We start from the raw sequence: 15,388 nt of genomic DNA, 5'->3' as shown, positions 1-15,388 counted from the left end.
CTCCTAGTGTATGGAGCTTCGTTGATTTTATTAGTATCTATAGTGTGGGTATTTTTATTATTTTTAAAGTTCTATATTGTCTTCATTTTGTTTTAGGGATGTAAAATATTTATAATAAATAAAATAAATAACATAAAAGTGAATTATAATATCACTAAATGTGTATCACATTAATATCCAAATAAAATGATTTGGAAATAAATAATTGTTGACTAACATGAGGTAGATAATTTAGCCTCTGTGTTCATTTGCCATTAATTAGCATAGTTTTATATCAATATTTTTTGCTATCAGATATGCCGGTTTTAATTACTGGGAAATATCCTAACAAATTAGGCATACAAATTGGATGTTTCTCATTTATACAACATAGTTAATAGGTAGCACATAAGTATTTGCTTTAGCAGGTGATCTTCCTCAATACAGTAAAATATGTTGTCTAGCAGCTGTTCCATAAATCACTATTCTCTGGTTTGAATGAATGATTTAATTTTCTTGGGATAATTTATCCATGTTTATGATATGAGATTGATATATCAAACTTATGATATATTAGTTTAAATATGAAATATGCACCTTTTGCCAATTACATATTCTTTAGAGAGAGAGATCTAGCAAAAGATAATTTGACTGCTATATTTTTGAATTTGAAAATGATTGGCAACTAATAACACCCCTGTATACATTAATCATTATTGCAAAAATACCTTTTTCTGGCAGTTTCCTAGCAACCGAAAAGAGGTATAGCAATTCCCCCCCCCTCAAATATTGAAGTTTTATTGTGGTTGCCCTATAATCTAAAACATTGTTACATTAATTCTCATTTTTTTTAGTAGTGAACACATTTACCATAATTAATGTACATTAATCCATGTAGCATCCAATAGAAGCACTGTTACATATGAGGTGATAATTAACAGTTCTTCTACTTAGTAGTATGCTATCAACAGCTTAATCTTCTTATTAGGCAGAACTGATCTTTGAGAAAACAAGATGTAAATGGAGTTGTTCAATATTAGATTACAGAATGCATAACAATATCATAGAATAACATTACAGAAACTCATGGGTTATTTCACAAAGAATATGTACTGCAATTATTGCTTCTATCATAAATATTCAGGATATATTCTTTGCTTTTTCAGAAAATCCTTTGAATGTTTTCTTTCTAATTTATAAACAACATATATTTTAATGATTTTTATTTATTTTTCTTACTCCAAGACACTGACAAGCTGCACAAAAACCACCAGGATCTCATACACTATTTATTTATTTTAAAATATATATATAAGTATTGCTTGGGCTTCAGAATGATTCTTAATTTTTAAAATATGAGGAATGGAAATCCAATCATGTATTTTGAAATATTTTAGTAGATGGCAGAAATGGCAATGTTAACTGCAATAGTTAGGGCGAGAATATAAATACCGTGTTTCCCCGAAAATACAACCTGTCCCAAAACTAAACCCTTGCCACATTTTTTGCGTGGGCAAAAATATAAGCCCACCCCCAAAAATAAACCCCCTTCCGGCCAGGCACAGCACCCCTCACTGACCTAGCGTTATTCCAAAAGAGCCAAGTCGCAGGAGCCGGGGGGAGCGCTCACGTTGCTTGCCGCCTTCGGGATACCGCCAGGTTGGGGAGTGCCGTTCTGCCTGGCCAAAGGGGAGAGTTGCCGGGCGGCTGCTCCCTTGTGAACTGGCTCCCGAAGAGCCGGGCACAGCCTCAGGGGCAAAACAGCCATGAGGTAACCATGCTCACGAGCAGCCGCCCGGCAAATCCCCTCTCCAGCCGGGAAGAGCACCATTCACTGACCTAGGGGGTAATCCCTAAGGTGCCAAGCCATGTGGCACTCTGCCCACCCCCCAGCTCCCGCGGCTTTGCACATTCGGGATACCCCCTAGGTCAGTGCATGGAGCTCTGCCCGGCTGGAAAAGTGGGTTGCGCGAGCGCCTGTTCCGCTCGCAGCTTCACCAAGCCCTTGCCAGGCTCTCCCAGGCCACCGCCGCTGGCTGCTGCTGCCCGCCGCCGCCCCGCTCCGCGCATAACTTCCAAACTTCAAAACTTGGGGCCGAGTCTTCCAGCATCGGCCGCTCTAGGAGTGCTCTCTATGGTGGGCCGGCTGCCGGACAGAGTCTTCCGGACAGAGTCTTCCAGCATCGGCCGCTCTAGGAGTGCTTTCTATGGTGGGCCGGCTGCTGGACAGAGAGTCTTCCGGACAGAGTCTTCCAGCAGCCGGCCCACCAAAGAGAGCACTCCTAGAGCGGCCGATGCTGGAAGACTCAGCCCGGACTTTTGAAGTTTGGAAGTTATGCGCGGAGCGGGGCGGCGGCGGGCGGCGGCGAGCAGCAGCAGCCAGCGGCGGTGGCCTGGGAGAGCCTGGCAAGGGCTTGGTGAAGCTGCGAGCGGAACAGGCGCTCGCGCAACCCACTTTTCCAGCCGGACAGAGCTCCATGCACTGACCTAGGGGGTATCCCGAATGTGCAAAGCCGCGGGAGCTGGGGCGCGGGCAGAGCGCCACATGGCTTGGCACCTTAGGGATTACCCCCTAGGTCAGTGAATGGCGCTCTTCCCGGCTGGAGAGGGGATTTGCCGGGCGGCTGCTCGTGAGCATGGTTACCTCATGGCTGCTTCGCCCCTGAGGCTGTGCCCGGCTCTTCGGGAGCCAGTTCACAAAGGAGCAGCCGCCCGGCAGCCCCAAAACAATAAGCCCTCCCTGATAATAAGCCCAAGGGCATATTTCGTGGGGCAAAAGAAAATAAGCCCCTGTCGTATTTTTGGGGAAACACGGTACTTTTGCAGTTACTTGCTTCTGAGAAAAAAATGAAATGTTACTGTTATAGAAATGACTTGTAGTTACTATCTGGTGTAACTAAAAAGTTTATACTGTAACTTTATTATGTATCTTATTGCACTAAAAGATTGAAAGTCACTGCTTTTTATTTTTTTATTTTTTTAAATTTATCTTCTTTATCCTTTCCTTTCCCCCTTTCTCCTCTTTTTTCAGTCTTTATTTCTATTTCCATTTTATATTAAGGAAAATAAAACTTTACATATATGTCCAGTAGAAATTATCTTGGATATTTTCAAGAAATTACCTTAGAATCCATTAGGCAGATAGGAAATGTTGGTTTTTAACCTGTGATGCATTTGTGCATGTGTAAAGCAACATTTATTCTGATGTGGGAATGGCAAGTATTAGATTTGTTTGAAAACATTATTTCAGGGTACAGGAATGCTTTGCCTTTTGTCTGACATTTGGTTACGATATTACTGTTTGATTTTTGAATTTTATTAGTACTTTATTTTTGTCTTCTATGTATTTATTATAACTATGAATGATTAAGTTGGGTAAATAAAACTAGGAAGGTCACAATGGAGAGAGCTTAATGCTGGGAAAGATTGAGGGCAAAAGAAGAAGGGGATGACAGAGAATGAGGTGGCCGGATGGAGTCACCAAAGCAGTAGGCATGAACTTGAATGGACTCCAGAGAATGATAGAAGACAGGAAGGCCTGTAGGAATGTTGTCCATGAGGTTACGATGGGTCAGACATGACTTCACAACTAACAACAACGGCATGAATGATTAAAGCACTCAGAGCATTTTTTCTGTGTGTAAATGAGAAACCTGTTCATCCTAAAGTCAATTGTTTAAAAATCCAAATGAATTAAGACTTACAATAAAGAGAGATTTCTCCATTTTTTTTCACCATAAGGAATTTGTGACATGCTATGATTGTACATGTGCAATTATTTTTAAATACTTTGGTGCCAACATTTATGCATGTTTATTTGTTTATTTAACAGTCCTATTTGTTACCACTATTAAAATATTACTTAAATTGTTTTTAGTAGCAGTAACTAAATACAGTGCTATAATATCTCAACTTTTACTATCACTATTATTCATACTATTGCTAATACTTACTGTGATTTGGCACCACACACAATGTAACCCGGTCAATCCTTGGTAACATTTAATAGTTTTATGACATTTATCACATTTTGTTGGACAATTTCCTTCCACCCAAAAGTGATGCATAACCTATAAACAAACAAAGGGTATTATTTTTACACCACTTTGTACCAAATAAACTACTGCCAGATAAAAAAAAATATTATGAAGTTCAATAGTTAATGCACTGAAATAAACAGCAGATGAATATTTAGGTGTTAATAGTGTAGCAATACACCTTATTAAATAGTAAAGCAATACATCTTACTAAATAGTGACGCTCTCACTTGTCTTCCACTGTTTTGGAGAAAATATTGTCCAAATAAAATTATTAATCCTGAGTATCTGCTCATAGTATATCCCCAAAGGGGTTTCACAAATAACAGTTCCAGAAAATTATTTTAAATGTTTCTTTTAAAAAAATTAGTGGATGCTATATTTTAGATATCCGGTAATATTTAGAGTGTAAAAGAGTTACGTAAAAACTTTAAATTGACGTTGGAGACAACATTGCTTCCCCAATAGCAGCATAAAAGCATTCTTTCTTTTCTATTACAAGGTAGGAACTATTGCAGCCTGTCTTCTTCAATCTGTATTCTTCAGTAATGTTGATAATTCTTCAAAAAACATGCAAACTGGTAATTCTGGGAATTCCAATTCTAATGCCTCTAGAGGTTCATATTTTCAGATATTTAACAACTTCAAATTCAAATTCAAATTTATTAAATTCAAATTTATTATTATTATTATTAACTTGTTCAAAGAAAAGTACAAAATTTGGACTTCTGTTTCTATATGCATGGGATATAAAGAAATAGCTACTAGGACTACTCTTAGGAAAACATCCCGAACAAGAATGTCCAAGGGCACATCTAGATAGCTGCATTAACTATCCATTTCATTAACTGCAATAAACATATGTTGGATAATCATTGCTGATCTCTTAAATTGAGGCTGGAAAGTGGGGTTGATTTAACATACAACAACTTAGTACATTTAATTTGTGGACTTATTTCCTCTTCTGTCAAATATCACTTGCTGGTGAGTAAAACAATGTTTTCTTTAACAGGAAGCAGTGTACAGATTTGGCAAACATAGGTAAGTGTTGTGGCCCAGCAGCGGCCGGCTGAGCTGTTGGTGGACTCTGACAGCGATGACCATTATGGGACTGCTCTGGAGGATGACGAAGACTCTGGAGGGTGTTTGGAGTCAGAGCAGGAACTTGAGAGGCCTGTTGGCCACTGGTGGCATCTGAGTCAGGGAGCAGTGAGGAGGAACAGAGGGAGGTTGTCCCTCTATGCGTGTGCATAGAGCTGAGAGGAGAAGGGAGCAGTTGTGGAGAAGACATCATAGAAGGAAATAGGGACAGCTGGCTATGGTTGTGGCCCCTCCCAAAGAGTTTATAGGTGGAGTGACGGGAAGGGAATCTTTGCAGGAAACAAGTCCATTTTACTAGCCTTTGAGAAAGCATTCCGTAAGTCTAATCTTGGTTTCTTGAAGATCACGTTCTAGGCTCCTAGCCAAGGGGTGGTTTTATCTCTGTAATTAGTCGTGGTAGACAGCCAAGCCTGTGTCTGCATATTCATTAGAATCACGGGACAGAACAGGTAAGTATTTAGAATAACTGGTTTAGTAAAGTTGCCACACTATTTGGTATCAAGTACATAGATGCTTGCATCTGGGCTAGTTTAGAATACAGGTTTAGAATAATGATGAAATTCATGTCCAAAAATAGCAGGCTGAGAGGTCACGGGTATGGAAGAGAGCGAGCTCCACTGCAACCAGTTCTATAAGGGAACAGGAGAAATGGCAGCACCAAGAAGTAATATCTAGAGTAGGCAAAAGGTTGTAGCACTTTGTCCTCCACCAGTATAATGGGGGGGAAAAGTAGAAGCCACACAAAAGTCCTTGTAAGCAGAAAAATGTAATGAAGTCATTGGTGACAGAATCAGCAATACCAAGATGACAAATCTGGATCCCTTTCCTAGTCAATTGATCTTCATTGCAGCAGAAGATTAGCTTTCAGAGTTCTGGTCTTATTTTTAAAACATGGGACTTGTGCTCTTTTAAAAGAATGCTAAATTGCTGTATGTAAGGATTAAAATTACAAGATCTAGCCAGCATTTCAAAAATCATTGGTCAGGCATTAGGCAGACAGATGCTCTGCGGAAACCTGGCACCAGAGGTTGGTTCCTCCTGATACAGTATGATACTCCAGAAGAGGTAATAAAAATCTGGCGTACCAGATAGGATAGTAATGGTGGCTGGGCCATGCCCCCAAACCTGTTTTCCCATCAGAAGCTTTTTTTAAAACAATGTTTTTTTTTCCCCTGCCGGTTCAGGCAAGGGGAAAAAAGCTTTTAAAAGTAACAGAGAGGGAGGGAGGAGGGGAGTGAAGGGAGAAAGAAAGAGAAAGAAAAAGAAAGAAAGAAGGAAACTCGCTTTACAGCCAGAAGATTCAGCAAAGGACAAAAATAAATGCTGTTGCTTTAAATCGGAACTGAGCATGTCTGGCTGTGGAATTCTGGGAGTTGAAGTCCACAAGTCTTAAAGCTGCAAACTTTGGAGTCCTGCTTTAAATTGAAAAGCTGCTCGGAAGGAGGTTTGCAAAGTGACTTTCAGCAGTTTTTTTTGGGGGGGGGGTTGCTGCCCACAGAGAGGAGGGAAAAAGAAAGGAAGGAAGGAAGGAAGGAAGGAAGGAAGGAAGGAAGGAAGGAGGAAGGAAGACAGCACAGCGATTTAGGGCTAGAAGGCTACTCAGAGGTCATCTAGTCCAATCCCCTGCTGCAGCAGAAAACGTTATATTGTCTGGATTATTTTGGTGCCTCTAACAGAGAAAAAAATTGCCAGAAAGGAGAAGGAGTTTACTAGGACAAGGCTGTCACATAGAGGAAGGGAGAGTGACATCAAGTTGGCCAGACCTACCCAGTCACATGACCCACAAGCCACACCCACAAAATAGGTAGTAAAAAGTTTTGAAACCCCTGCCTGTTACCCAGCATCTCCTGCAGCCAAAACTAAATAGGTATAGTGATCTACGTCCAGAAACTGGAAGAGTGGAGTCATGAAGCTGAAAATGACTAACAGAAACCATGTATACCCCTGAATGCAATCAGTCACATCACTGATGATGAAGCATGCTATACAAAATCTTTAACAATTTTATGTCCAGAAGAAGATGGAAAATATTGTTTTAACCCAAGAAGAATAAAGGACTTTTTATGGTATCTCAACTGAGGGCTAGAGATAGGATGAAACTTCATTATTAAAAAATATGAATGCTGCTATATATGAGTGCCAGAGCTATGGAGGTATGAGGATTAATCCCAAATCTCCAGGAATGTTGAGTAATGGAATCATCATGGAATCTTCAATGACATTATGTCTTAGATTACTGTAAAAGCTCATAGAGAATATTATGCAGCTACTTACAAAACTATCAAAGTTATATTTGGCACACATGACTGATATATTCATATACATATATACCAGTTATGGTGAACCTTTTTTGCACCAAGTGCCCAAACCAGAATGTGCATGCATGCCTACACCGGAGTGCCGGAAACCCAAAGACCAGCTGACCGGTGTGCATATATGCACTGGAAACGGAACAGCAGCTGACGACAGCACATATGCCCACAGAGAGGGCTCTGCGTGCCACCTCTGGCACATGTGCCACAGGTTCACCATCACAGATATATACATTGTCATAAATATATAAGTACACTACAGTCACAAATGCCTTGTATATACAAAAACACACATATGCACAAGAATTCCACAGACATGAATATCGACTTACTTCGGTATTCTTTTTTGATTTCATGTATGTTTTGATACAAGATGCTGGTGCTCTTGAGACACATCGCTCATGGACAGTGTACTTGCAAACTAAAGGAAAATATAATTATCATGAAAAGTTTTGCTAAATAAATATGGCCTGTTCATTGCTCATTCTTCTACAATTTATTTACAAAAAGTTATATCCAGATAATTCTAAAACAGAAAAGATGGTCCAGTAAAGAAAATAACATTAGCGGAATTGGAAAAGAATCTAAGAGTTCTCTTCAATAGCAACTTTTGATTAAATGAGCCCTCACTAAGCTGTTCACAATAATTCCAAAATCAAATCAAATAAATAGAAGAAATGTAATTGGCAAATGCCAAATGTTTTGCTATCATTTGCCAAGATGAAGAAATCTATATTTTCTAAACTATAGGCATGAAAGCAGCTGGTACAACTGAATATGAAAGGCTTTCTCTAAATGGCTAATTAGTCTTATTTCCACATGGTAGCTTGCTTATTTATTTCTTTTATTTATTTTTTATTATTTTATTTATTTTATTTATTATTTTATTTATTTTATTTATTTTATTTATTTTATTTATTTTATTTATTTTATTTATTTTATTTATTTTATTTATTTTATTTATTTTATTTATTTTATTTATTTTATTTATTTTATTTATTTTATTTATTTTATTTATTTTATTTATTTTATTTTATGCATTTTATGTATTTTATTTATTTATTTATTTATTTATTTATTTATTTATTTATTTATTTATTTATTTATTTATTTATTTATTTTTGATGTGTTGTCACTATCCTCATTTCAGCAAATAAATTCCAACTATTGCAAACTTTACTATTTTCCAAGAAATGCAATATCATCTCCCTTTTCCATTCTGATAAGATTCCGATTTGATTTCACAAAACATCAACATTATATTTTTGAATTGAATTTTGAATTGAATTTTGAAGTTATTTCTGTGACAAAGATTTAACAAAAAATTGTACAAAGAGTAATGTAATTGCAGCAGTTGAGTTTCTCTCAGAGGAATCATTGCCTTATTTATTGAAGAACCAACCTAAATTAAAATAATAAAGTAAAATTGTATGAGATAATAAAATCTCTCTTCCCATTTACAAATTCTGCTGCCTCTTCTTTTCCTTTTCTTTAGCTCAAACTAAGGATACTAAGGTGTCAAGAAGAGTATCCAGTCTTTAAATGCTCAGCTTCACTCAATCATCCTGACTTGACTCAAATTAAGGAACTATAGGGTTGTAAAAAGAAAAAGAAAACCTAAGGAAATGCTATACAATCAAATCTAGTACTATGGAAAGTTATTAATCAATAGATCAAAGGAAGCAACTTAGTTGATGGCAGAGAAGTCATCCCTAAAGTCTCTGCGATGTTTTGTTTACCACAGCATAATAACATTTCTACCAATATCTCAGAAATAATAAATTGACTATTTTAGCTGAAAATAAGGAATCAGAGAAATTTATCCCATACATGATATCATTTGAACCTTCCTGAAGCTAGGATTGGAGCTGCTGGAGAGAAGGGGGGGTGAGTCACAAGACAAAGACACTGAGGTGGGGGCCCTTAAACTCCATATCATTTGAACCTTCCTGAAGCTAGGATTGGAGCTGCTGGAGAGAAGGGGGGGGTGAGTCACAAGACAAAGACACTGAGGTGGGGGCCCTTAAACTCCATATCATTTGAACCTTCCTGAAGCTAGGATTGGAGCTGCTGGAGAGAAGGGGGGGTGAGTCACAAGACAAAGACACTGAGGTGGGGGCCCTTAAACTCCATATCATTTGAACCTTCCTGAAGCTAGGATTGGAGCTGCTGGAGAGAAGGGGGGGGTAAGTCACAAAACAAAGACACTGAGGTGGGGGCCCTTAAACTCCATATCATTTGAACCTTCCTGAAGCTAGGATTGGAGCTGCTGGAGAGAAGGGGGGGGTAAGTCACAAAACAAAGACACTGAGGTGGGGGCCCTTAAACTCCATATCATTTGAACCTTCCTGAAGCTAGGATTGGAGCTGCTGGAGAGAAGGGGGGGGTGAGTCACAGAGACAAAGACACTGAGGTGGGGGCCCTTAAACTCCATATCATTTGAACCTTCCTGAAGCTAGGATTGGAGCTGCTGGAGAGAAGGGGGGGTGAGTCACAAGACAAAGACACTGAGGTGGGGGCCCTTAAACTCCATATCATTTGAACCTTCCTGAAGCTAGGATTGGAGCTGCTGGAGAGAAGGGGGGGGGTAAGTCACAAAACAAAGACACTGAGGTGGGGGCACTTAAACTCCATATCATTTGAACCTTCCTGAAGCTAGGATTGGAGCTGCTGGAGAGAAGGGGGGGGGGTAAGTCACAAAACAAAGACACTGAGGTGGGGGCCCTTAAACTCCATATCATTTGAACCTTCCTGAAGCTAGGATTGGAGCTGCTGGAGAGAAGGGGGGGTGAGTCACAAGACAAAGACACTGAGGTGGGGGCCCTTAAACTCCATATCATTTGAACCTTCCTGAAGCTAGGATTGGAGCTGCTGGAGAGAAGGGGGGGGGTAAGTCACAAAACAAAGACACTGAGGTGGGGGCCCTTAAACTCCATATCATTTGAACCTTCCTGAAGCTAGGATTGGAGCTGCTGGAGAGAAGGGGGGGGGTAAGTCACAAAACAAAGACACTGAGGTGGGGGCCCTTAAACTCCATATCATTTGAACCTTCCTGAAGCTAGGATTGGAGCTGCTGGAGAGAAGGGGGGGTGAGTCACAGAGACAAAGACACTGAGGTGGGGGCCCTTAAACTCCATATCATTTGAACCTTCCTGAAGCTAGGATTGGAGCTGCTGGAGAGAAGGGGGGGTGAGTCACAAGACAAAGACACTGAGGTGGGGGCCCTTAAACTCCATATCATTTGAACCTTCCTGAAGCTAGGATTGGAGCTGCTGGAGAGAAGGGGGGGGTAAGTCACAAAACAAAGACACTGAGGTGGGGGCCCTTAAACTCCATATCATTTGAACCTTCCTGAAGCTAGGATTGGAGCTGCTGGAGAGAAGGGGGGGGTAAGTCACAAAACAAAGACACTGAGGTGGGGGCCCTTAAACTCCATATCATTTGAACCTTCCTGAAGCTAGGATTGGAGCTGCAGGAGAGAAGGGGGGGGGTAAGTCACAAGACAAAGACACTGAGGTGGGGGCCCTTAAACTCCATATCATTTGAACCTTCCTGAAGCTAGGATTGGAGCTGCTGGAGAGAAGGGGGGGTAAGTCACAAGACAAAGACACTGAGGTGGGGGCCCTTAAACTCCATATCATTTGAACCTTCCTGAAGCTAGGATTGGAGCTGCTGGAGAGAGGGGGGGTGAGTCACAGAGACAAAGACACTGAGGTGGGGGCCCTTAAACTCCATATCATTTGAACCTTCCTGAAGCTAGGATTGGAGCTGCTGGAGAGAAGGGGGGGTGAGTCACAAGACAAAGACACTGAGGTGGGGGCCCTTAAACTCCATATCATTTGAACCTTCCTGAAGCTAGGATTGGAGCTGCTGGAGAGAAGGGGGGGTAAGTCACAAGACAAAGACACTGAGGTGGGGGCCCTTAAACTCCATATCATTTGAACCTTCCTGAAGCTAGGATTGGAGCTGCTGGAGAGAAGGGGGGTAAGTCACAAGACAAAGACACTGAGGTGGGGGGCCTTAAACTCCATATCATTTGAACCTTCCTGAAGCTAGGATTGGAGCTGCTGGAGAGAGGGGGGGTGAGTCACAGAGACAAAGACACTGAGGTGGGGGCCCTTAAACTCCATATCATTTGAACCTTCCTGAAGCTAGGATTGGAGCTCCTGGAGAGAAGGGGGGGTGAGTCACAAGACAAAGACACTGAGGTGGGGGCCCTTAAACTCCATATCATTTGAACCTTCCTGAAGCTAGGATTGGAGCTGCTGGAGAGAAGGGGGGGTAAGTCACAAGACAAAGACACTGAGGTGGGGGCCCTTAAACTCCATATCATTTGAACCTTCCTGAAGCTAGGATTGGAGCTGCTGGAGAGAAGGGGGGGGTAAGTCACAAGACAAAGACACTGAGGTGGGGGCCCTTAAACTCCATATCATTTGAACCTTCCTGAAGCTAGGATTGGAGCTGCTGGAGAGAAGGGGGGGGTAAGTCACAAAACAAAGACACTGAGGTGGGGGCCCTTAAACTCCATATCATTTGAACCTTCCTGAAGCTAGGATTGGAGCTGCTGGAGAGAAGGGGGGGGTAAGTCACAAAACAAAGACACTGAGGTGGGGGCCCTTAAACTCCATATCATTTGAACCTTCCTGAAGCTAGGATTGGAGCTGCTGGAGAGAAGGGGGGGTAAGTCACAAGACAAAGACACTGAGGTGGGGGCCCTTAAACTCCATATCATTTGAACCTTCCTGAAGCTAGGATTGGAGCTGCTGGAGAGAGGGGGGGGTGAGTCACAGAGACAAAGACACTGAGGTGGGGGCCCTTAAACTCCATATCATTTGAACCTTCCTGAAGCTAGGATTGGAGCTGCTGGAGAGAAGGGGGGGTGAGTCACAAGACAAAGACACTGAGGTGGGGGCCCTTAAACTCCATATCATTTGAACCTTCCTGAAGCTAGGATTGGAGCTGCTGGAGAGAAGGGGGGGTAAGTCACAAGACAAAGACACTGAGGTGGGGGCCCTTAAACTCCATATCATTTGAACCTTCCTGAAGCTAGGATTGGAGCTGCTGGAGAGAAGGGGGGGTAAGTCACAAGACAAAGACACTGAGGTGGGGGGCCTTAAACTCCATATCATTTGAACCTTCCTGAAGCTAGGATTGGAGCTGCTGGAGAGAGGGGGGGTGAGTCACAGAGACAAAGACACTGAGGTGGGGGCCCTTAAACTCCATATCATTTGAACCTTCCTGAAGCTAGGATTGGAGCTGCTGGAGAGAAGGGGGGGTGAGTCACAAGACAAAGACACTGAGGTGGGGGCCCTTAAACTCCATATCATTTGAACCTTCCTGAAGCTAGGATTGGAGCTGCTGGAGAGAAGGGGGGGTAAGTCACAAGACAAAGACACTGAGGTGGGGGCCCTTAAACTCCATATCATTTGAACCTTCCTGAAGCTAGGATTGGAGCTGCTGGAGAGAAGGGGGGGGTAAGTCACAAGACAAAGACACTGAGGTGGGGGCCCTTAAACTCCATATCATTTGAACCTTCCTGAAGCTAGGATTGGAGCTGCTGGAGAGAAGGGGGGGGTAAGTCACAAAACAAAGACACTGAGGTGGGGGCCCTTAAACTCCATATCATTTGAACCTTCCTGAAGCTAGGATTGGAGCTGCTGGAGAGAAGGGGGGGGTAAGTCACAAAACAAAGACACTGAGGTGGGGGCCCTTAAACTCCATATCATTTGAACCTTCCTGAAGCTAGGATTGGAGCTGCTGGAGAGAAGGGGGGGTAAGTCACAAGACAAAGACACTGAGGTGGGGGCCCTTAAACTCCATATCATTTGAACCTTCCTGAAGCTAGGATTGGAGCTGCTGGAGAGAAGGGGGGGTAAGTCACAAGACAAAGACACTGAGGTGGGGGCCCTTAAACTCCATATCATTTGAACCTTCCTGAAGCTAGGATTGGAGCTGCTGGAGAGAGGGGGGGTGAGTCACAGAGACAAAGACACTGAGGTGGGGGCCCTTAAACTCCATATCATTTGAACCTTCCTGAAGCTAGGATTGGAGCTGCTGGAGAGAAGGGGGGGTGAGTCACAAGACAAAGACACTGAGGTGGGGGCCCTTAAACTCCATATCATTTGAACCTTCCTGAAGCTAGGATTGGAGCTGCTGGAGAGAAGGGGGGGTAAGTCACAAGACAAAGACACTGAGGTGGGGGCCCTTAAACTCCATATCATTTGAACCTTCCTGAAGCTAGGATTGGAGCTGCTGGAGAGAAGGGGGGGGGGGTAAGTCACAAGACAAAGACACTGAGGTGGGGGCCCTTAAACTCCATATCATTTGAACCTTCCTGAAGCTAGGATTGGAGCTGCTGGAGAGAAGGGGGGGTGAGTCACAGAGACAAAGACACTGAGGTGGGGGCCCTTAAACTCCATATCATTTGAACCTTCCTGAAGCTAGGATTGGAGCTGCTGGAGAGAAGGGGGGGTGAGTCACAAGACAAAGACACTGAGGTGGGGGCCCTTAAACTCCATATCATTTGAACCTTCCTGAAGCTAGGATTGGAGCTGCTGAAGAGAAGGGGGGGTAAGTCACAAGACAAAGACACTGAGGTGGGGGCCCTTAAACTCCATATCATTTGAACCTTCCTGAAGCTAGGATTGGAGCTGCTGGAGAGAAGGGGGGGTAAGTCACAAGACAAAGACACTGAGGTGGGGGCCCTTAAACTCCATATCATTTGAACCTTCCTGAAGCTAGGATTGGAGCTGCTGGAGAGAAGGGGGGGTGAGTCACAAGACAAAGACACTGAGGTGGGGGCCCTTAAACTCCATATCATTTGAACCTTCCTGAAGCTAGGATTGGAGCTGCTGGAGAGAAGGGGGGGTGAGTCACAGAGACAAAGACACTGAGGTGGGGGCCCTTAAACTCCATATCATTTGAACCTTCCTGAAGCTAGGATTGGAGCTGCTGGAGAGAAGGGGGGGTGAGTCACAAGACAAAGACACTGAGGTGGGGGCCCTTAAACTCCATATCATTTGAACCTTCCTGAAGCTAGGATTGGAGCTGCTGGAGAGAAGGGGGGGTAAGTCACAAGACAAAGACACTGAGGTGGGGGCCCTTAAACTCCATATCATTTGAACCTTCCTGAAGCTAGGATTGGAGCTGCTGGAGAGAAGGGGGGGTGAGTCACAAGACAAAGACACTGAGGTGGGGGCCCTTAAACTCCATATCATTTGAACCTTCCTGAAGCTAGGATTGGAGCTGCTGGAGAGAAGGGGGGGTAAGTCACAAGACAAAGACACTGAGGTGGGGGCCCTTAAACTCCATATCATTTGAACCTTCCTGAAGCTAGGATTGGAGCTGCTGGAGAGAAGGGGGGGTAAGTCACAAGACAAAGACACTGAGGTGGGGGCCCTTAAACTCCATATCATTTGAACCTTCCTGAAGCTAGGATTGGAGCTGCTGGAGAGAAGGGGGGGTAAGTCACAAGACAAAGACACTGAGGTGGGGGCCCTTAAACTCCATATCATTTGAACCTTCCTGAAGCTAGGATTGGAGCTGCTGGAGAGAAGGGGGGGGGTAAGTCACAAGACAAAGACACTGAGGTGGGGGCCCTTAAACTCCATATCATTTGAACCTTCCTGAAGCTAGGATTGGAGCTGCTGGAGAGAAGGGGGGGGTAAGTCACAAGACAAAGACACTGAGGTGGGGGCCTTAAACTCCATATCATTTGAACCTTCCTGAAGCTAGGATTGGAGCTGCTGGAGAGAAGGGGGGGTAAGTCACAAGACAAAGACACTGAGGTGGGGGCACCTTAAACTCCATATCATTTGACCTTCCTGAAGCTAGTATTGGAGCTGCTGGAGAGAAGGGGGGGTAAGTCACAGAGACAAAGACACTGATGACTCACGGCGTGAAACTCCATATCATTTGAAACCTTCCTGAAGCTAGGATTGGAGCTACTGGGAGAGACAG

General features: G+C 43.0%; 1 protein-coding gene across 4 annotated transcripts in view; it reads right to left on the bottom strand.

The window, feature by feature from the left end:
* The window catches only part of DGKB (diacylglycerol kinase beta), a gene marked incomplete at its 5' end in the record, with an annotated part of 287,887 nt that overhangs the window by 224,955 nt on the left and 47,544 nt on the right, over positions 1-15,388 (bottom strand). For all 4 annotated transcript variants that reach the window (XM_081971452.1, XM_081971451.1, XM_081971454.1 and 1 more), the window contains 2 exons: positions 3,933-4,049; positions 7,762-7,850. In XM_081971452.1, coding sequence (XP_081827578.1) covers positions 3,933-4,049; positions 7,762-7,850 — 206 coding nt within the window. The remainder of the gene's footprint in view (positions 1-3,932; positions 4,050-7,761; positions 7,851-15,388) is intronic.

Source organism: Natrix helvetica (genome assembly GCF_964273705.1).
Source record: "Natrix helvetica genome assembly, chromosome: Z".
Lineage (NCBI taxonomy): Eukaryota > Metazoa > Chordata > Lepidosauria > Squamata > Natricidae > Natrix > Natrix helvetica.
This window is presented reverse-complemented; position numbering and strand designations above follow the sequence as displayed.